Source organism: Hemitrygon akajei, chromosome 5, assembly GCF_048418815.1.
Source record: "Hemitrygon akajei chromosome 5, sHemAka1.3, whole genome shotgun sequence".
Classification (NCBI taxonomy): domain Eukaryota; kingdom Metazoa; phylum Chordata; class Chondrichthyes; order Myliobatiformes; family Dasyatidae; genus Hemitrygon; species Hemitrygon akajei.
This window is the reverse complement of record NC_133128.1, coordinates 6,722,841-6,741,690: the sequence shown is the minus strand read 5'-3', so window position 1 is coordinate 6,741,690 and position 18,850 is coordinate 6,722,841. Positions and strand designations below refer to the sequence as shown.

The 18,850-nt window shown below is 44.9% G+C and overlaps 1 protein-coding gene across 5 annotated transcripts in view; it reads right to left on the bottom strand.

Annotated features, from left to right (window-relative positions):
• Positions 1 to 264: 264 nt before the first annotated feature.
• robo2 (roundabout, axon guidance receptor, homolog 2 (Drosophila)) overlaps positions 265 to 18,850 on the bottom strand; it is a 1,389,008-nt gene continuing 1,370,422 nt past the window's right edge. For all 5 annotated transcript variants that reach the window (XM_073044783.1, XM_073044782.1, XM_073044780.1 and 2 more), the window contains 3 exons: positions 15,322 to 15,546; positions 8,997 to 9,221; positions 265 to 2,529 (listed from right to left, as the gene is read on the bottom strand). In XM_073044783.1, coding sequence (XP_072900884.1) covers positions 2,528 to 2,529; positions 8,997 to 9,221; positions 15,322 to 15,546 — 452 coding nt within the window. In that variant the 3' untranslated portion in view covers positions 265 to 2,527. The remainder of the gene's footprint in view (positions 2,530 to 8,996; positions 9,222 to 15,321; positions 15,547 to 18,850) is intronic.

Below are 18,850 nucleotides of genomic sequence, written 5' to 3'. Positions count from 1 at the left end.
TCGAGAATGTACTGCACTGGCTGTGCATACCTAGACAGCTAGGATGCAATATCCATGATCGACCCTGTCCAACAGAGGCCTTCGAGTGACCTGTGCTGTGTGTGGCTGTTGGTACTGTGTTTTGGCCCTGTTTCGTGTGCCTGTATTCAGGTGTATGGTTGAAAGACAGTTAAAGTTGAACCTGAACTTGGATGTGGGGTATGTGTTGTCTCAAAATCCAGGTAAGACAGACAGGTAGAGATCACGACAGGCAATGTAGCATAAAAACATCAAGCCTTTAATCAATATACTATAGACCCATGAACAACTTTCCTTAATACTGACACACACTTTATTTTACCGTTAACAGCGTTAGCAAGGCTCCTGACCTTGCTTTAAGATTAATGTTTAAGACTATATTTGACATCAAGCATCCTTTGAAACTCTCCTTGGTCAGCAGTGGCGAATTTGGAAAGCTGCCGCTTCCTGGCAGAACAAGGTGATGTCTTTTCGGATTTAAAGTGGTGGGGGTGGGCGGGTGGGAGATGGGCTGCCTTTTTTTTATATTAAGAAAGAAGGAAAAAGTCTTAAATAATTATGAGAGGGCAAGGGGTAATCGGGGACAGAGGGCATCCTCTGGGGGAATGGCAATGCCTCGCTTTTTTGGCCTGGTTGATGTTGCCTGCTGTTCAGTCCTCCAAGGCTGACTTTCCAGCACTGTGTCCCAGAGTGACATGTGAAGGGACTCTCTCTGCAACAGCCTCAGACCCACTTCGACACCATTTCTGGCTGTGCTGTTAAAGGTCACAAGGTCCCAGAAGAATGCAGCGTTTTTCTGTGCCCCTACACACGCGCAGACACACCACACACACACACATACCATACACATGCCCATGTGCGCTCACTTGCAACACGCGCACGCACACACATGATGTACGCTCAGTGGCCACTTTATTAGGTACACCTGTACACCTGCTCATTAATGCAAATATGAAAGCAGCCAATCACGTGGCAGCAGCTCAATGCATAAAAGTATGCAGATGTGGGCAAGAGATTCAAATGTTGTTCGGAGCAAACGTTAAAATGGGGAAGAAATGTGACTTTGACCGTAGAATGATTGTTGGTGCCAGACAGGGTGGTTTGAGTATCTCAGAAACTGCTGATCTCCTGGGATTTCACACACAACGGTTACACAGAATGGTGTGAAAAACAAGCAGTAAGCAGCAGTTTTGTGGGCAAAAGCGCTTTGTTTTTGAGAGAGGTCGGAGGAGAGTGGCCAGGCAGGTTCAAGCTGACAGGAAGGTGACGGTAACTCAGATAACCTCACGTTACAACAGTGGTGTGCAGAAAAGCATTTCTGAACACGCTACACGTCGAATCTTGAAGTGGGTGGGCTACAGCGGCGGAAGACTACGAAAGTACACACAGTGGCCACTTTATTAGGTACAGGAGGTATCAGATAAAGTGGCCAGTAATTGTATGCTCAGACAACCACACTTACCTCCATCACTCATCCACACAAGCTCACAACAGCACACACGTATCACACGCACATACGCTCACACACGCGGTGAGCTAAATCCCCCTCTCTTCCCATCCGACCAACTTCGCACTCTTCAGCATTTTCTCAGGAGCTTTAAACTTTTGTGCTTATCACTAAAACAAAATCATCAGTGCAAACTTCAAAAAACACAACATTAAACAAACAGAAAGTAATGCAGTAACAATGTTAAAAATACATATTTTTGTGTGTTCCTGTTTTTAATGGCATTTCTGCCCAGTCAATCGACAATATAGTACAATAGACCAATAAAAAAATGTAATAACATTACAAGATGCAAAGTCAAAGAACAAGGTGAGTTTTGTTTAACAATGCAACAAAAAGTATTTACACAAGAAATCCCCTTCTCTCCCCCCTTCTCTCTTACATTATACCAACTACACTTCTCATATTTTTATCCTTCCTTGTCACATTTCTATTTTGTGGGTGGGATTTAACCCTGCCGTGGACGGTCCCAAGCCCGGCTATGAAAGGAAGGGGGTTGGGCCTGGGGCTAGCAACGCCATCCCATAAAAAACCCAGAGCTACAGAAACGGCAGCAGAAGCTCCAAAGTCCTCATTTCTGGGAGAGGAAGACTCTTCGCCCAGAAGATGTACAAGGTCATGTGGTGAAACTGGAAGCCACAGGGCTGACCGACCTTCTATCTGCCCAAGGCAGAGGACTCGGGTGAGCTGCTGTCGGTAGCGAATGCCCCAGTAGGGTGTGATGGGCGTACAGAGAAGAAGAAGGGGTGGGATTTGGAAGAAGGAAAGGGGAGTGATGGAGACGTGGTGAGGTGAGAGGAGGGTGTACATGGACAATGTACTGAAAGACCATGGTGGGGTGAAGGGGTACACATGTGGCTGTGGTATCTCGGACTTTACATCACATTTACAGGTTCTGTCATAATACATTAAATAAGGAAGAGGTTCTTTGCACCACACAGGTGCCATGGCAACCACAAGGTGGGGCTCGCAACGCTGAATCTCAGGATCAGTTCTTCTTCACTCTGTGGGAACAAGGACACGGTGGTTAAAAGCTGGCATTTCTGAGGAAGATCAGTCTGACCCCTACTAGCAAGCACTACCATCTGTGCCAGTCCCATGCACTCCTTTGCCATAATCCCTTGCACTCTCTCAACCTGCTTCAGCACAGCCCTTGCACCTTATCTGTCCACCTGCTCTGCACTTTCTCTGTAATCATATTCTGCATTGTTTTCTTTTCTTTTCTATGTATCTCACACTTATTTATGGAATAATCCATCTGGATGGCATGTAAGCAAAGCTCTTGCACTGCGCCTCAGTACATGCGGCAATAATAAAATTACCACGCACACACGCTTGACCTTTTAGAGTGGACGGAAGATTGGGGGGGGGGGCGTTGGCAAGTTTGCAAATGACACAAAGGCTAGTGGCGTTGTGGATGTTACAATGAGACAGCGACACTTTGAAAGGCCGAATGTGGAGGCAGAATACAGGGTTAATGGCAGGATTCTTAGCAGTGTGGAGGAACAGAGGGATCTTGGGGCTCACATCCATCCATAGATCCCTCAAAGCTGCTACGCAAGTTGATAGGATGGTTAGGAAGGCCTATGTTGTGATGGATTTCAATAGTTGGGGGATTGAGTTCAAGAGCTGTGAGGCAATGCTGCGGCTCTATAAAACTCTGGTCAGACCACACTTGGAGTATTGTGTCCAGCTCTGGTTGCTTCATTATAAGAAGGATGGGGAAGCAGAGAGGATTTGCCTCTGACCTCTGGCACTGTCTGTGTGGAGTTTGCATGATCTTAGGGTGAATAAGTTTGCTTTCCTCCAGGGCTTCCCGTCCTTTCCCATATCCCAAAGATGTGAAGTTTAATAGGTCCACTGGAGGATGAGAGATGAGTTTCTACAAGATGATAAGAGGCATAGATAGAGTGATCAGCCAGGGACATTTTCCCAGGGCAGAAATGGCTAATACCAGGGGCATAATTTTAAAGTGATTGCAGGAACGTAAAGGGAGAGTGTCATCGGTAAGTTTTATTTACAGAAAGTGGTAGGTGTGTGGAATACCCTGCCAAAGGTGGTGGTAAAGGCAGATTCATTAGGGATATTTAGGAGATGCTTTAGATAGGCACATGAACGGTAGAATAATGGAAGGCTTGCAGGAGGGAAGGGTTAGATTGACCGTAGAGTAGGTTAAAAGCACAATATTGTGGGCTGAAGGGCCTATTCTGAGCAGTACCATTCAATGTACTATGTTCTATTAATCACAATTGCTAACATCTCCTGTGGCTGCTACAAAGCATCTGCCTGATAAATCTCCTGCTAAATGCCTTGTGACACATAACTAGGTTAAATGCAATATACAAAATGGGTGTTATTAATGCTGTTATTATTGCATCTGCTTCCACCACCCTTTCTGGCACCGAGTCCGAGATTATAACTAATTACTGTGTAAACAATTTCTTCTCATCTATTCTTCCCCTGATCACCTGATATCTCCACTGGCCACAGAGGCACATTTCTCCTAATTTACTTCATAAAAAAACATTTCCAATTGTGAGCTTGACCCTAGTCTGCTTTGAAGATAGAACAGTATGGCACAGGAACAGGCCCTTCGGCCTACAGTCTGCTGGAGGTACTCAGCAGCACCTGTGGAAGGAAGGGAACTGTTCATATTTTGGTTTGAATGGACCTTGAGCCCACTACCTCACTAATTTACTCTTTTTCACCACTTTTTAAATTTTTTTAATATATCTTTTTAAATATTGCATTAAAACAACAAATTTCACAACATATGTCGGTGATAATAAGCCTGATTCTGAAACCCTACAGGTGCTAACCTACTCAATCTAGCAATGAACTCCTGACTAAACCAATCCTGTCTGCACAATGTTCACATCTACACATTCATGCGCCTTTCTAAGAGTCTCTTAATGCCTCTATCTGACTTGTCCCACCTACCACGCCAGGGAGTGCATTTCAGGCCCCCACCACTCTCTGAAAATACTTGTCTCAGATATCTCCTTTTAAATTTCTCCCTTTCATCTTAAACACATTATTAGCTTTTTTAACCCTGGGACAGAGATACGGTCTGTCTATTCAATCGATGCCTCAGATAACCTTATAAACTTCTATCAGATCTTCCCTCAACCTCGACTGCTCCAGAGAAAGCAACCCACGTTTGTCCAACCTCTCTGTACAGCACACGTTCACTAATCCAGACAACACCAGCTGAGCCACTTCGGCATCCTCTCAAAAGGCTCTACATCCTTTTTATAGTGGATGATGGAATTGATGACTTTGTGGCCAAGTTCACAGACAATATGAAGATACATGGAGGGGCAGGTAGTGTTGAGGAAGCACAGAGGCCACAGATGGACTTGGGCAGATTAGGGCAAAGAAGTGGCAGAGAGGATACAGTGTCAGAAAGTGTATGGTCATGCACTTTGGTAGAAGAAATGAAAGAGTTGACTATATTCTAGATGGAGAGAAAACTCAAAAATATAGGTGCAAAGGATTTGGGAGTCCTCATGCAGGATTCCTTAAAAGTAAGTTTGCAGGTTGAGTCAGTGGTGAGGAAGGCAAATGTAATTTTAGCATTCATTTCAAGAGGACTAGAATATAAAATCAAGGATGTAATGTTAAGGCTTTATAAGGCACTGGTGAGGCCTCACTTGGAGTATTGTGAGCAACAAAGGATGTACTGTCTTTGGAGAGGGTCCAATGGAGGTTCACAAAAATGATTCCAGGATTGAAAGGCTTCTCATATGAGGAGTGTTTGATGGCTCTGGGCCCGTACACACTGGAATTCAGAAGAGTGAGGGATGACCTCACTGAAAACCTATCAACTGTTGAAAGCCCTGGATAGAGTGGATGTGGAGAGGATGTTTCCTAAGGTGGGAGAGTCTAAGACCAGAGGACATAGCCTCAGAATAGACAGACATCCCTTTAGAACAGAGATGAGGAGGAATTTCTTTAACTAGAGAGAGGCAAATTTATGGAATTTGTTGCCACAGGCAGCTGTGGAGCCAAAGTCAATGAGTATATTTAAGATAGAGTTTGAGAAATTGTTGATTAGTCAGGGCATGAAGGGACACGAGGGGAAGGCATGATGAAATGGCAGAGCAGACTTAATGGGCCAAATGCCCTAATTCTGCTCATGTACCTTATGGTCTAATTGAATGCAATACTTCAGACTGCCGCCATTCCTGGGATCTTTCCTCGTCACCCTCTGCAAACTCACAGTGAAAACATCATGCAGGACTGGATGCAGTGCCATCTGGGTTTGTGTCAGGGCAGAAATGGCTAATATGAGGGGGCTTAATTTAATGTGATTGGAGTAAAGTATAAAGGGATGCCAGAGGTAGATTTTTTACACAGTGTTATGTACCCCTAGGGTTCATAGCTTCTGTGGACAATCACTTTAAAATGTCGGGAGAATGAGACTGGCTTTTGGACACTGTTTGAGCTGTTAGTGAGAGAGAGAGAGAGAGAGACAGGAACTGCTCGAAAGTTTGATGTTATGGTTTCTCGGCAGTTTGTTTACATTTCCGCAAGGACACTTGCCTGCTTGTAAAAGTTCCTGCAGAGAGAGAAGGGCGGAGCAGGTTGATGGACAGCTGGTGTCCAACACGTGAAGATAAAAACCAGGTCAGCTGCTGGACCCAGACACACACGGTTTTGGAAACTGGATGAGTTTGTTGTGCCCACAGGAAGGTGGAGTTTTTGGAGGATCGATTCGGGGAAATTGATCAGTGGCTCACAGTGTGAAAAAGGTGTGACCGGTGGGGAGTTATTTGTGTGTCCAACCCTGGCCTGGGTTGATAATTCCACCACTGAAGAACAGTCGTACGTGCTATGGTCACAGTTGGTGACTTTAAAGGAAGAGAAGAGGGGAGAAGAAGATTTGAAACAGAAGAAACCTAGTGACAAAGAGGTCACTGTTTGGACTCTCTCCTCTGTAGCCCGTAAGGGCACGTTTGAGTTCCATTCGAATACGAAGGTGTGACCGTCATGTAGTTAATCCACAGGAGTGGGTTCTCTGGTGAGGAGAGGGAAACCTTTGTGATTACCACTTGTGTGTTACCCTTGTTTGGGTGTGGTAGTTCACTGAAGAAAGGCACCCCTGTGGCAAATCACTGTAGGAGTTATTTTGTATGTCGTGGAACTGGATAAGTGGCTGTCACAGTTGTGTGTTTGGGGTAACCTTGTGTGGAAACTACCTGTGTGTGATAATCCTGGCCCGGGTTGGTAGTTTTACCACTTAAAGATGGTACCTCAGTGATAAGTTACTGTTGGTGATAATCCATACGTGGATTCTGTTTGAGTATCCTGTGGTCACCACTTAGGGATGACCCGTAGCTGAATTCAGGTGTGGTACCACTTGTGTTGAAAGGATATTCGTTGAAGATCACTGTCGGTGATATTCGTGTGTGGAGTGGAACAACTTCGGAAGATAAAACCTACTGCTGTTGTTATTTTGGAATATCGACGTAAGTGACTTCTCACAACATACGCCTTTGGATTACAAATCTCTCTCTCTCTTTCTCCAACGTTACTCAACTAAATACCATAAACTGAACTGAACTCTCTTCATCATCGTAAGACTGTATCCATTCACCCCTAGGTTTGAAAGAGTCTAGTTTTGTTCCTATTTCCACACTTATGTACAGATATATCATTGCTAACCTATTTGATATATCTGCACTTATAGTACTGTATTGCGTAGTTACTAATAAACACTATTAGTTTATAGCAATACCAGATTCCAGTGCGTTCTCCATTTCTGCTGGTTCTTTAACCCGGTCACGGAGTACGTGACAACAGAGTGGTGAGAGCGTGGAACGTGCTTGCCAAGGGTGGTGATAAAGGCAGACACATTAGGGACATTTAAGAAACTCTTAGATAGGCATGTGGATGATAGAAAAGTAGAGGGTTATGTGGGAGGGAAGGGTTAGATTGATCTTGGAGTTGGTTAAAATGTCAGCACATCATTGTGGGCTGAAGGGCCTGTACAGTACTGCTATCACAAACAAGAAAGATTCTGCAGGTGCTGGAAATCTAAGCAACACACACAAAATGCTGGAGGAACTCTGCAAGCCAGGCAACATCTATGGAAAAGAGAAAACAGTCAACGTTTCGGGCCAAGACCTTTCACCAGGACTGCTATGTTGTATGTAAGATTTTTATTCTTCCTGTTTGAACCATTCAAGTGTTTTCACATTCCTAGTATGTAACATCACCAATCATCGGAGTGAACGATACCTATAGCCTCTGCTGATCTGAACATGTAGCCACCAATGGCCAAGGAAGTGCACCTGCACCTCTGATTGCACTGGAGGCTAGAGGAAGTCTTTGACCCTCTCCAATTTGCCCTCTAATTTCTCAGGAGACTAAATAAAGTCAGCGTGTCCCATTGCCCTTCTCCAATTTCTATAGATGCAACATAGAAAGCATCCTATCTGCCTGTATCATGCTTTGGCATGGCAACTGCTCTGCTTTTTGACTTCAGGAAACTGCAGGAAGTTATACACACAGCTCGGCACATCATGGAAACCAGCCTCCCCTCCAAGGACTTTGCTTATACTTCATACTGCCTCAGTAAAGCACTGAGCATAGAACAAACATCAACCATTGAACAGCAGAGCTCTGGCAAGGCTATTTGGCCTGTATTGTTTTGCCAGTCTTGATACTGAACTATTCCAAATGTCCTCGTCCTACATAATATCCAGATTGCTCCTTTTCCTTCATATTCATATGTGTACACATCTACAAACTCCGTCAACTCCATAAAACATAATGAAAGACCCACCCATCCCGGACCCCACTCTCTCTTCTCACCTCTTACACTGGGCAGAAGATACAAAAGCTTGAAAGCACATACCACCAGGCTCAAGAACAGCTTCTCTCCTATTGTTAAAAGTCTTTTAAGTGGAACTCCTATATGATGAGATGGACTCTTGACCTCACATTCTACCTCAACACAGCCCTGGCACTTTATCATCTGCTGCGAAGTATTTTCTCTGTAACTGTACCACTGCATTCTGCATTCGGTTATTGTTTTTCTTTTGCATTACCTTCATGTGTGATGTAATGAAATGTAATAGCACAGTGGTTAGCGAAACGCTTTACCGTGCCAGTGATCTGTGTTCAATTCCCACCGCTGTCTGCAAAGAGTTTGTACATTCTCCCTCATGATGGTGTGGGTTTCTTCCGGGTGCTCTGGTTTCCTCCTACAGTCCGAAGACGTACCAGTGGGTAGGATAATTGGTCATTGTAAATTGTCCTGTGATTAGACTAGGGTTAAATAGGGGGTTGTTGGGAGACATGACTTGAAGGGCTGGAAATTCCAGAAGGGCCTATTCTGCATTGTATCATAATAACTAAATAAATAAATGATCTGCATGGATGAAATGCAAAATACATCTTTTACTGTACCTCAGTACATGTGATAATAATTAATCCAGTCTATTCCAGCAGTTCAGATACTTACATACATCCCCTAGAAACTGTCCTTGGCCACATGACCCCATATATCCTACATCTGGAAGCTCACTAATGTTCCGCTGGTGACACGCGATGGCTGGACCTCCTCGTGAGGGCACTCCTTTCCTGGGTCCAGTCGACCCCTTAGACGAGGCGGTTCCCGAAGAACTTTGACCACTCAAGTGGCCTGGAGAGGGGAAATTCGGCTTGCTGTACGGGATTAGAACTTCTTCTGGAAAAAAGATCAGAAATTTGACAATTACAAGAGTGTCTTGCAATGAGAACAACGTAAGTGCACACGATAGCGTAAAGCTTTACAGCACCAGCAATTGGAAGATCTGGGTTCAACTGGGTTCAAATGGCAAGGGTGGAGTACCACAGGACGGGTGGTAGCAGAGGAGAGCCAGGGGTGGGGGATGGTGTGTGTGCAAACACGTCCAGCCCTGAGACACCAGGCAAGGTCATTTGATTCCAAACAATTGGCTTACTGAGCATTACAGAAGGGCCAGTTCTGCGTTGTATCTCAATAAATAAATATTAGGAACATCCTTTCTACATCCAGTCTGTCTAGTCCTTTCAGAACAGCTTAAGACCATAAGGTACAGGAGCAGAATTAGGCCAGTCAGCCCATCGAGTCTGTTCCACCATTCCATCATGGCTGATTTATTATCCCTCTCAACCCCATTCTCCTGTTTCTCCCCATAACCTTTGATGCCCTGATTAATGTCGAAACTATCAACTTCCATTGACTTGACCTCCACAACCATCTGTGGCAATGAATTCTAGTTTCATCACCCTCTAGACAAAGAAATGGCTCCTAATCTTTGTTTTAAAGGGACTTCCCTCTATTCTGAGGTTGTGCCCTTTGGTCTTAGACTCCCCCATTACAGGAAACATCCTCTCTATATTCACTCTGTCTAAGCCTTTCAATATTCGATAGGTTTCAATGTGATCCCCTCATTCTTCTGAATTCCAGCAAGTAGAGGCCCAGAGTCATCAAGCGCTCTTCATACATTAACTCTTTCGTCCCTTCCTCAACTGAGGCTGTGGCTCCCCGTATGTAGTTGAGAAGTTGTTCCATACTCTGGGGAGCTCCCTCATGTTTAAGATGTTAAAAGTCCACCATCTCATGTGGTTGGGAATTATCTACGGTTGCAAGTTCAAAGTAGAGTTAAATCTGCTGTCCTGTGCTAATAACTAATCTTCAAATAACATCAGAGAAAGAGATTTGTGCTGGTAATTTTCACACAGCTGTTTGTGGAGTATTCTAAGTGTAAAACAGCTGTTGTAATACCAAGACTATCACATTGACCACAAAAAAAGCCATAAAGTCTGAGAGGAAGTCAAGAGGTTATGCTGGGGCTAGAGAAACAAAAATCTTTCCTGGAATGTGCAGTTTTTGCAAGAATTACCACAGAGGAGCTTAGATGCAAAAAGTGTGGTTTAGGTCCCCAACAGATCATAGACCATAGAACATAGAACAGTACAGCACAAGAACAGGCCTTTTGGCCCACAATGTTGTGCTCAACTAATTAAATTAATAATCAAATTACCTATCTAACTAGCCCTTCTGTGTACACAATGTCCATATCCTTCCATTGTCCTCATATCCATGTGTCTATCTAAATGCCTCTTAAAAGTCTCTAATGTATCTGCCTCTTCTACCACCCCAGGTAGTGCCACCACTCTCTGTGAAAAAACTTGGCCCTCCAATCTCCTTTAAAATTACCTCCTCTCACCTTAAATGCATGCCATCTGGTATTAGATATTACAAACCTGGGGAAAAGATGTCTCTCTACTCTATCTATGCCTATCACAATCTTATAAATCTCGATCAGATCTCTGTCAGACAATTCTTCCTGTGAAAAATAACCCATGTGTAATCCAGAGTCTTTTCAGTGTCACCAAGTGCCTGACAACCAGTGGTGTCCTTCTGAAGGGTCCTCATGAACACAGACTGGGAAACGTTACAACAAAGAGGTGCACAGCAAGATCCTCTTCAAACACACCAAGTAGAGGTTAAATACAGAGTGAAATACTCTACGCTGTACCATCACACTCTCCCAAAACAGAGACAGTTAGATAGAGTGAAGCCCCTGCTACATTGTCCCATCACACACTCTCTGGGAAAGTGTTAGACACAGGGAAGAGTGCCATTTGCTCCCTCTATCTCTTTAGCACACAACCATCTCCTGACCGTGCTTATGTGGCCAGAGCTGATTTGAGCTTCTTGGAATAGGTTCACACATAACTAGATTGCAACATGGACTCTGTGTGTGTGTGTGTGTGTGTGTGTGTGTGTGTGTGTGTGTGTGTGTGTGTGTGTGTGTGTGTGTGTGTGTGTGTGTGTGTGTGTGTGTGTGTGTGTGTGTGTGTGTGTGTGTGTGTGTGTGTGTGTCCCTCAGGATTTCCAGCATCTGCAGAATCTCTTGTGTTTGTGACATGTACATTGTCAAATCCTGCCATGGCAGAGAACCAGATTTCTTCAGTACAGATTGATTTTGAACTTGAGTTTTCAATTTTGGTTGTCTGTTTTTCCCTTTTGACAAATGTCCTTAGCCTGTCCTTTGAAGGCTTGGATGGTGAGAAGACTAAATGCCTGGAATTCCCACTGCAGGGAAGCTGACATAAAAATGAGAAACCGGAATAGAAACAGATCTCCCACATCCCCTCGACCTCAGCACTATTTCCCTGCGTCATCCTCACTCTTCTTGTTTTTTCTAACATCCAGAGATCTAACAATCTTAACAATCTTTGTGTTTTTTTTACACCGTTCTGAGCGTCCCCATCCTCCAGGACTGAGTATTCTAAAGAGTCACTGCACTCAGATAGGAGCTGGAGGAAGTTGTGGAATCAGCCCAATACGGAGACATGAGAGGTACTGCAGATGCTCAACATCTACAGCAATACCCATGATGTGCTGGAGGAGCTCAACGGGTCTCGCAGCATTGATGGATGGGAATAAATAGTCGGTATTTCTGGCCACAAACCTTCATTCAAACTGGAAAGGAAGGGCGAAGGAGTCAGAATTATAGGGTGAGGGAGAAGAGGAAGAAGCACAAGGTCGCAAGTGATAGGTGAAACGGAGAGGGGGAGGGGTGAAGTAAAGAGCTGGGAAGTTGATTAATGAAGAGATAAAGGGCTGGAGGAGCGGGAATCTGATGCGAAAGACAGAAGACCACGGAAGAAAGGGAAGGGTGAGGAGCACTAGAGGGAGGTGATGGGCAGGGAAGGAGATAAGGTGAGAGAAGGAAATGGAAATGGGGAATAGAGAAGGGTAGAAGAGAATAGTAGGATTTCCCAGAAGTTCAAGAAACTGATGTTCAGGCCATCAGGTTGGAGGCTACCCAGATGGAATATAAGGTGTTGCTCTTCCAACCTGAGTGTGGACTCATCACGGCAGTAGAGGGGGCCATGGACAGACACATTTGAATGGGAATGGGAAGTAGAACTGAAATGGGTGGCCACCAGGAAATCCCACTTCTTGTGGTGGCTGGAGTGAAAGTGATTGATGAAGTAGTCTCCCAATCTACGTTGGGTCTCTCTGATAAACAGGATACCACACTGGGGGCACTGGGTGCAGTAGATGACCCCATCAGACTCACAGGTGAGGTAACACACACACAATGCTGGTGGAGCGCAGCAGGCCAGGCAGCATCTATAGGAAGAAGCACTGTCAACGTTTCGGGCCGAGACCCTTCGTCAGGACACATTCACATGTTGCCTCACCTGGAAGGACTGTTTGGGACCCTGAATGGTAGTGAGGGAGGACATGTAGGGGCAGGAGCGGCCTTGTTCTATTTGCAAGGGTAAGTGCCGGGAGTAAGATCAGTGGGAAGAGATGAGTGGACAAAGGAGTCATGTAGGGAGTGATCCCTGAGGAAAGTGGAAAGTCGGGGGGGGGGGGAGGGATTGATGTGTTTGGTGGTGGGTCAGCCAAATATATCATGGATACACCCCTTCCCACCATTGGTAGTGAGCAGACTAAAACTGTTAACTTTATTTGCAACATCTACAGTATATTGAAACATACAGTAACATACACACAAGGGAAGTCCGCAGGTGACACCATGCTTCTGACATTAACATAGCATGTCCAAAATTTACTAATTCTCACTGACCTGTATGTCTTTGGAAGGAAACAGGAGCACTGACAACAAACAGACGTGGTCACAAAGCAAATATAGAAACTCCTTACAGACAGTGGCGGGAGTTGAACCCTGATCCCCGGCGCTGTAAAGTGTTACACTAGCTGCTACGCTACCTTGCCGCCTGTGTCTACAAAGACACTGCCTCAAAAAGGCAGCATCCGGGCCACGCCATCATCTCATAGTTACCATCGAGCAGGAGATACAGAAACCTGAAGACCCAGACCACCAGATTCAGGAACAGCTACTTCCCTTCCACAATTCAATTCTTGAACCAACCAGCACAACCATAATCACTACAGATTATCAATACTGTAACCACTTTACTCACTTTGCTCTAAATTGGGCTCTTTTTTTTATATTTTGGTTCTAATTATTTATTCTTCTTCTCAAAACTGTGTACAATTTATATTTAGTTTATGTTTTTTTCTTGGGAATGATGTGTCTCTAATGTTGCGTCTTTAAGAAACTCTCAGACGGGCAGATGTATGACATAAAAATAATGGTTATGTGGAAGGGAAGGGCTAGATTGATCTTCGAGTAGGTTAAAAGTAGTGGTCACCAACCTTTTTAAGCCCAAGTTCCCCTATCTCGGCCTTAGTGAAATGCGAGATCGACCACAGATCGATTAGTTACATGCATGTGCACTGGGGCAGAAAAGACCGGAAGTAAAACCCCACAACCCGGAAGTAGAAATAATGCATAAACACCAGGGGTACCCACCCTTTTTTTTTGCACCGCGGGCTGGTTTAATATTGACAATATTCTTGCGGACCGGCCGACGGGGGGCGGGTGGTGTTAAACACAACGGGAATACAGCGATACTCGAAGCAGGTTCCTTATGTCCAGTTTATTCCGCAATTTAGTTTTCGCAGCTCTCAGCCCTTAGCTGCTGTCCCGCGCTGTTCACGTTTTTCTGCTGAAAAAACTCAGCGGGTTCGTCTTTAAGTGCGGGGTGCTTGGACTCAGGGTACCAAAGCAGTTTTGAGGGCTTCATTGCCTCCTTAGACAGCCTCCTAGCCTGAACTCCAGCCTCCCGCCTGCCCGCCGCTAGACGCCCTGGCCAGGTGCGGCTGGTCATGGGTGGGGTGAGAGGACAAGGTCAGGGCTGGAGGTCCCTGTGCTGGGGCCGTGGCGGTCATAGTCCAGAGCGACTGATGAAGCGAGGAGAGTGACAAGCCTGCGCCCGCCCCCCTTGTAGGATCTATCGGCCAACAAAAGTTTGGCTGGAGGGATGACTTTCAGTATATCACAACGAGGTAGCTGCTCTGCTACTTACGAAACCTTGAGCCCGAATTAGGTCGTCTGCGAATATTTTAGCACTGGGTTCCCCACGAACATTCGGTGTGCTAAACAGGTTCAGAGGTGACGCCCATCTGTCCGCGCTCCAGGCCAGTAGCGTCGGCACTTCCTGCTGTCCACGCTCCAGGCCAGTAGCGTCGGCACTTCCTGCTGTCCGGGCTCCAGGCCAGTAGCGTTGGTGGTTCTCGCCAGCCGCGCTCCGGGCCAGTAGCATTGGTGGTTCTCGCCAGCCGTGCGAGGCGAACACTGGCGCGAGGGTTTAGGCGACTGATGACCTTGTGTGCGTTCAAGTTCAACAGTGGGTGTGACAGGGAATGAGGAAAGGTGCAGCTGACTCATATTGTTTCCTCGTGGCCTGGTGGTTGGGGACCAGTGAATTACACTGTGTAGTGCGGGGGAGCTATGTGCATGAGCACTGGGCAGAAAGAACAGAACTAAAATCCCGTAACCTAGAAATGATCTCTCAACAGTATTTGTGTATTTATTTTTCTTTTTTTTTCGGGATCTACTGGGAAAGTCTCAAAGATCGACCAATCGATTGCGATCGACGGGTTGGCGACCACTAGTTAAAAGTTTGTAGAACATTGTAGGCCGAAGAGCCTGTAATGTGCTGTAATGTTCTTTGTTCTGCCTCTGTTGCTGCTGCAAGTTTTCCTTTGTGCCTGTCCGTACACATACTTGTGCATGCTGCAATAAATTTGACTTTGAGAGGTTTCTCCTTATTTCATATCTAAATGCTGACCTCTTATTTTTGGGATCATTGCTGAGCCAATCCCCTCCATATCTACCACAAGGAGCCCCACAAGAATTTCCTACACTTCCGGTTGATCACTTTATTTTTCAACAGTGCTTGAAGTGAATCCTTTCTTGTCTCTTTCCTACCTGACCCCATGGCTGGCTTGTGTTGCAGCTTGTTCCGCAAGTCTTCCTGATTCACTTGACCTTCTAGAGATGTCTTGAGCAGATGGTCCATTGAGTTTGTGTCTTCATCGAGGCAGATCACCTGCTGGCTGTCTGGAGAATTGTCCAGCCCCATTGTCTTCAATCCTTGACTAGAATGGAGCTTTGAACCTGGGCATGGTGGAGGGTCAGGCGGAGGTGGCAGATCTTAGCAAAAGAAACAAAAAAAAATCTCTTGTCAGGTGTAGCCATATGGAGCAAGTTGTTTAGAGGCACAATTCTTTCTGTGAAAAGTAACCCATGTGCCCATGGTGCCTTTCACAATGTTTTTCAGTGTCACCAAGTGGTGTCCTTCTGAAGGGTCCTCATGAACACAAAGTGGGAAACATTACAACAAAAAGGTGCACAGCAAGATCCAGAGATAATGGATAAATTACCCATTTAACCAGGCTTGGTTGAGGGATGGATATTGTCCCCCAAGGCAGTGGGATCATGCTGACACAACAATTAGAATCATAGAGTCATAGTGCCATAGAGCACTACAGCACAAAAACAGACCCTTCAGCCCATCTAGTCCATGTCAAACTATTATTCTGTCTCGTTCCATCGCTCCACTCAGGGCCCTGCATACCTCTCCCATTCGTGTACTTACCCAAACTTCTCTTAAATGTTGAAATCGAACTAGCATCCACCACTTGCACAGGCAGCTCGTTCTACCCTCTCCCCACTCTTTGACTAAATGTTCCCCTGAAACACTTCACCTTTTACCCTTAACCCATAACCAACTAGTTCTGGTCTCACCCAACCTCAATGGAAAAAGTTTGCTTGCATTTACCCTATCTATACTCCTCATAATATTGTATAGCCCTATCAAATCCCCCCCTTATTCTCCGACACTCCAAGGAATAAAGTCCTAATCTATTCAACCTTTCCCTATAACGCAGGTCCTCAGGTCGCACAATATCTTAGTGAATTTTCTCTGCAGTCTTTCAATTAGCAAAGGATGAAATTATTAACCAGATTCAGAAATCTTTATCCATTTCCCCTTTGACACTCATTGTGTAGGGCGTACCACTAACAGAGTTGGAATACAGCAGACATCTCTGCATTGAGCATCCACCTTCAGAGACCGAAACATTTAGGAAACTCATCATTTGCACATTTTCCCACAAGGCCTTTAGGAGTTGGTGTAGGGTCCAGAGGAGGATCATGAAAATGATCTTGGGAATACAAGCGTTCAAGTACAACGAGCATTTAATGCATCTGCACCTGTACTCACTGGAGTTTAAAAGAATGAGGATGATTTCACTGAATCTTATCGAATATTGAAAGATCTAGATACAGTAGTAGTGGGGACAATGTTTCTTATAGTGGAGGAGTCTAGCACCAGAGGACACAGTCTCACAAAAGAAGGACATCCCTTTAGAACAGAGATAAGGAGGAATTTCTTTAACCAGAAGGTGGTGAATTTGTGGAATTCATTGCCACAGATGGCTGTGGAGGCTGTCATTGGTTATATTTAAAGCGCGGTCGATAGGTTCTTGATTTGTAAGGGCATCAAAAGTTATGGGGAGAAGACAGGAAAATGCTACCATCAAGGAGGAGGTACAGAAACCTGAAGACATGCACCCAACGTTTCAGGAACAGGCTCTTCCCCTCTGCCATCAGATTGTCCATGAACACTACCTCACTATTTTTCCTCACTTTCTGAACTACTTATTTAATTTTTTTTTTTTAAATAAATAAATACTTCTTGTAATTTATAGTTTTTATTACTGTCTATTGCAACATAGTTCTGCCACAGAACAACAATTCACATGACATATGCAGTGATATTAAGCTTAATTCTGATTCTGACTTTAGAGTGAAAATAAATCAGCTATGATGGATTGGAGGAGCAGTTAAGTCCTGCTCCTACGTCGTATGATCTTACAGGAAAAGTAACCTGAGCCCTTGAACCTGTCTTCAACAACATCATGGTTCCTCCTTTACATTTGACCTGCCTGACTTCTATATTAGAAAACATTGAAAATCTACAGCACATTACAGGCCCTTTGGCCCACAATGTTGTGCTGACCATGCATCTTGCTCTAGAAACTGCCTAGAATTAACCTACTGCATAGCCCTCTATTTTTCTAAGCTCCATGTACCTATCTCAGAGTCTCTCAAAAGACCCGATTGTATACGCCTCCACCACCTTCACTGTCATGCACCCACCACTCTCTGTATGAAAAACTTATCTTTGACGTCCCCCTTGTACCTACTTCCAAGAGCCTTAAAACTATGCCCCTGCGTGCTAGCCATTTCAGCTCTGAGAAGAAGCCTCTGGCTATTCACATGATCAAAACTTCTCATCATCTTATACACCTCTATCAGGTCACCTCTCATCTTCCATCACTCCAAGGAGAAAAGGCCGAGTTCACTCAACCGATTCTCATAAGGCATGCTCCACAATCCAGGCAACATCCTTGTAAATCTCCTCTGTACTCTCTCTATAGTATCCACATCCTTCCTGTAGTGAGGTGACCAGAACTGAGCACAGTACTCCAAGTGCGGTCTGACCAGGGTCCTATATAGCTGTAAAATTACTTCACGGCTCTTGAACTCAGTCCCACAGTTGATGAAGGCCAACACACCATATGCCTTCTTAACAACACTGTCAACCTGTGCAGCAGCTTCGAGTGTCCTATGGACATGGACCCCAAGATATCGCTGATCCTCCACATTGCCAAGAGTCTTACCATTAATACTATAATCTGCCATCATATTTGACCTATTGAATGAACCACTTCACACTTACCTGGATTGAACTCCATCTCACTTCTCAGCCCAGTTATACATCCTATCGATATCCTGCTGTAACCTCTGACAACCCTCCATGCTACCTACAACATCCCCAACCTTTGTGTCATCAGCAAACTTACCCACCCTTCTACTTCCTCATCCAGATCATTTATAAAAATCACGAAGAGCAGGGGTCCTAGAACAGATCCTTACGCAACACTACTGGTCACTGTCTTCCATGCAGAATACGAACCATCAACAACCACTGTCTGTCTTCTGTGGTCAAGTGAATTCTGAATCCACAAAGCAAGGTCTTCTTGGATCTCATCTCTCATTACTTTCTGAAGGAGCCTTGTATGGGGAATCTTATCAAATGTCTTACTGAAATCTATATACTACATCCACTGCTCTACCTCAATGAGTTTTGTGACATCCTCAAAGAATTCATTCAGGCTCGACAGGCATGACTTGCCCTTGACAAAGCCATGCTGACTATCACTAATCAGATTATATCTCTCCAAATGCTCCTAAATCCTGTCTCTCAGGATCTTCTGCAACAACTTGTCCATCACTGAAGTAAGACTCACCTCTCTGACCAAAACCCTCTCTCCACGCAAACACGTGGAAATCTGCAGATGCTGGAAATTCATAAAACACACACAAAATGCTGGTGGAACGCAGCAGGCCAGGCAGCATCTATAGGGAGAAGCACTGTCGACGTTTCGGG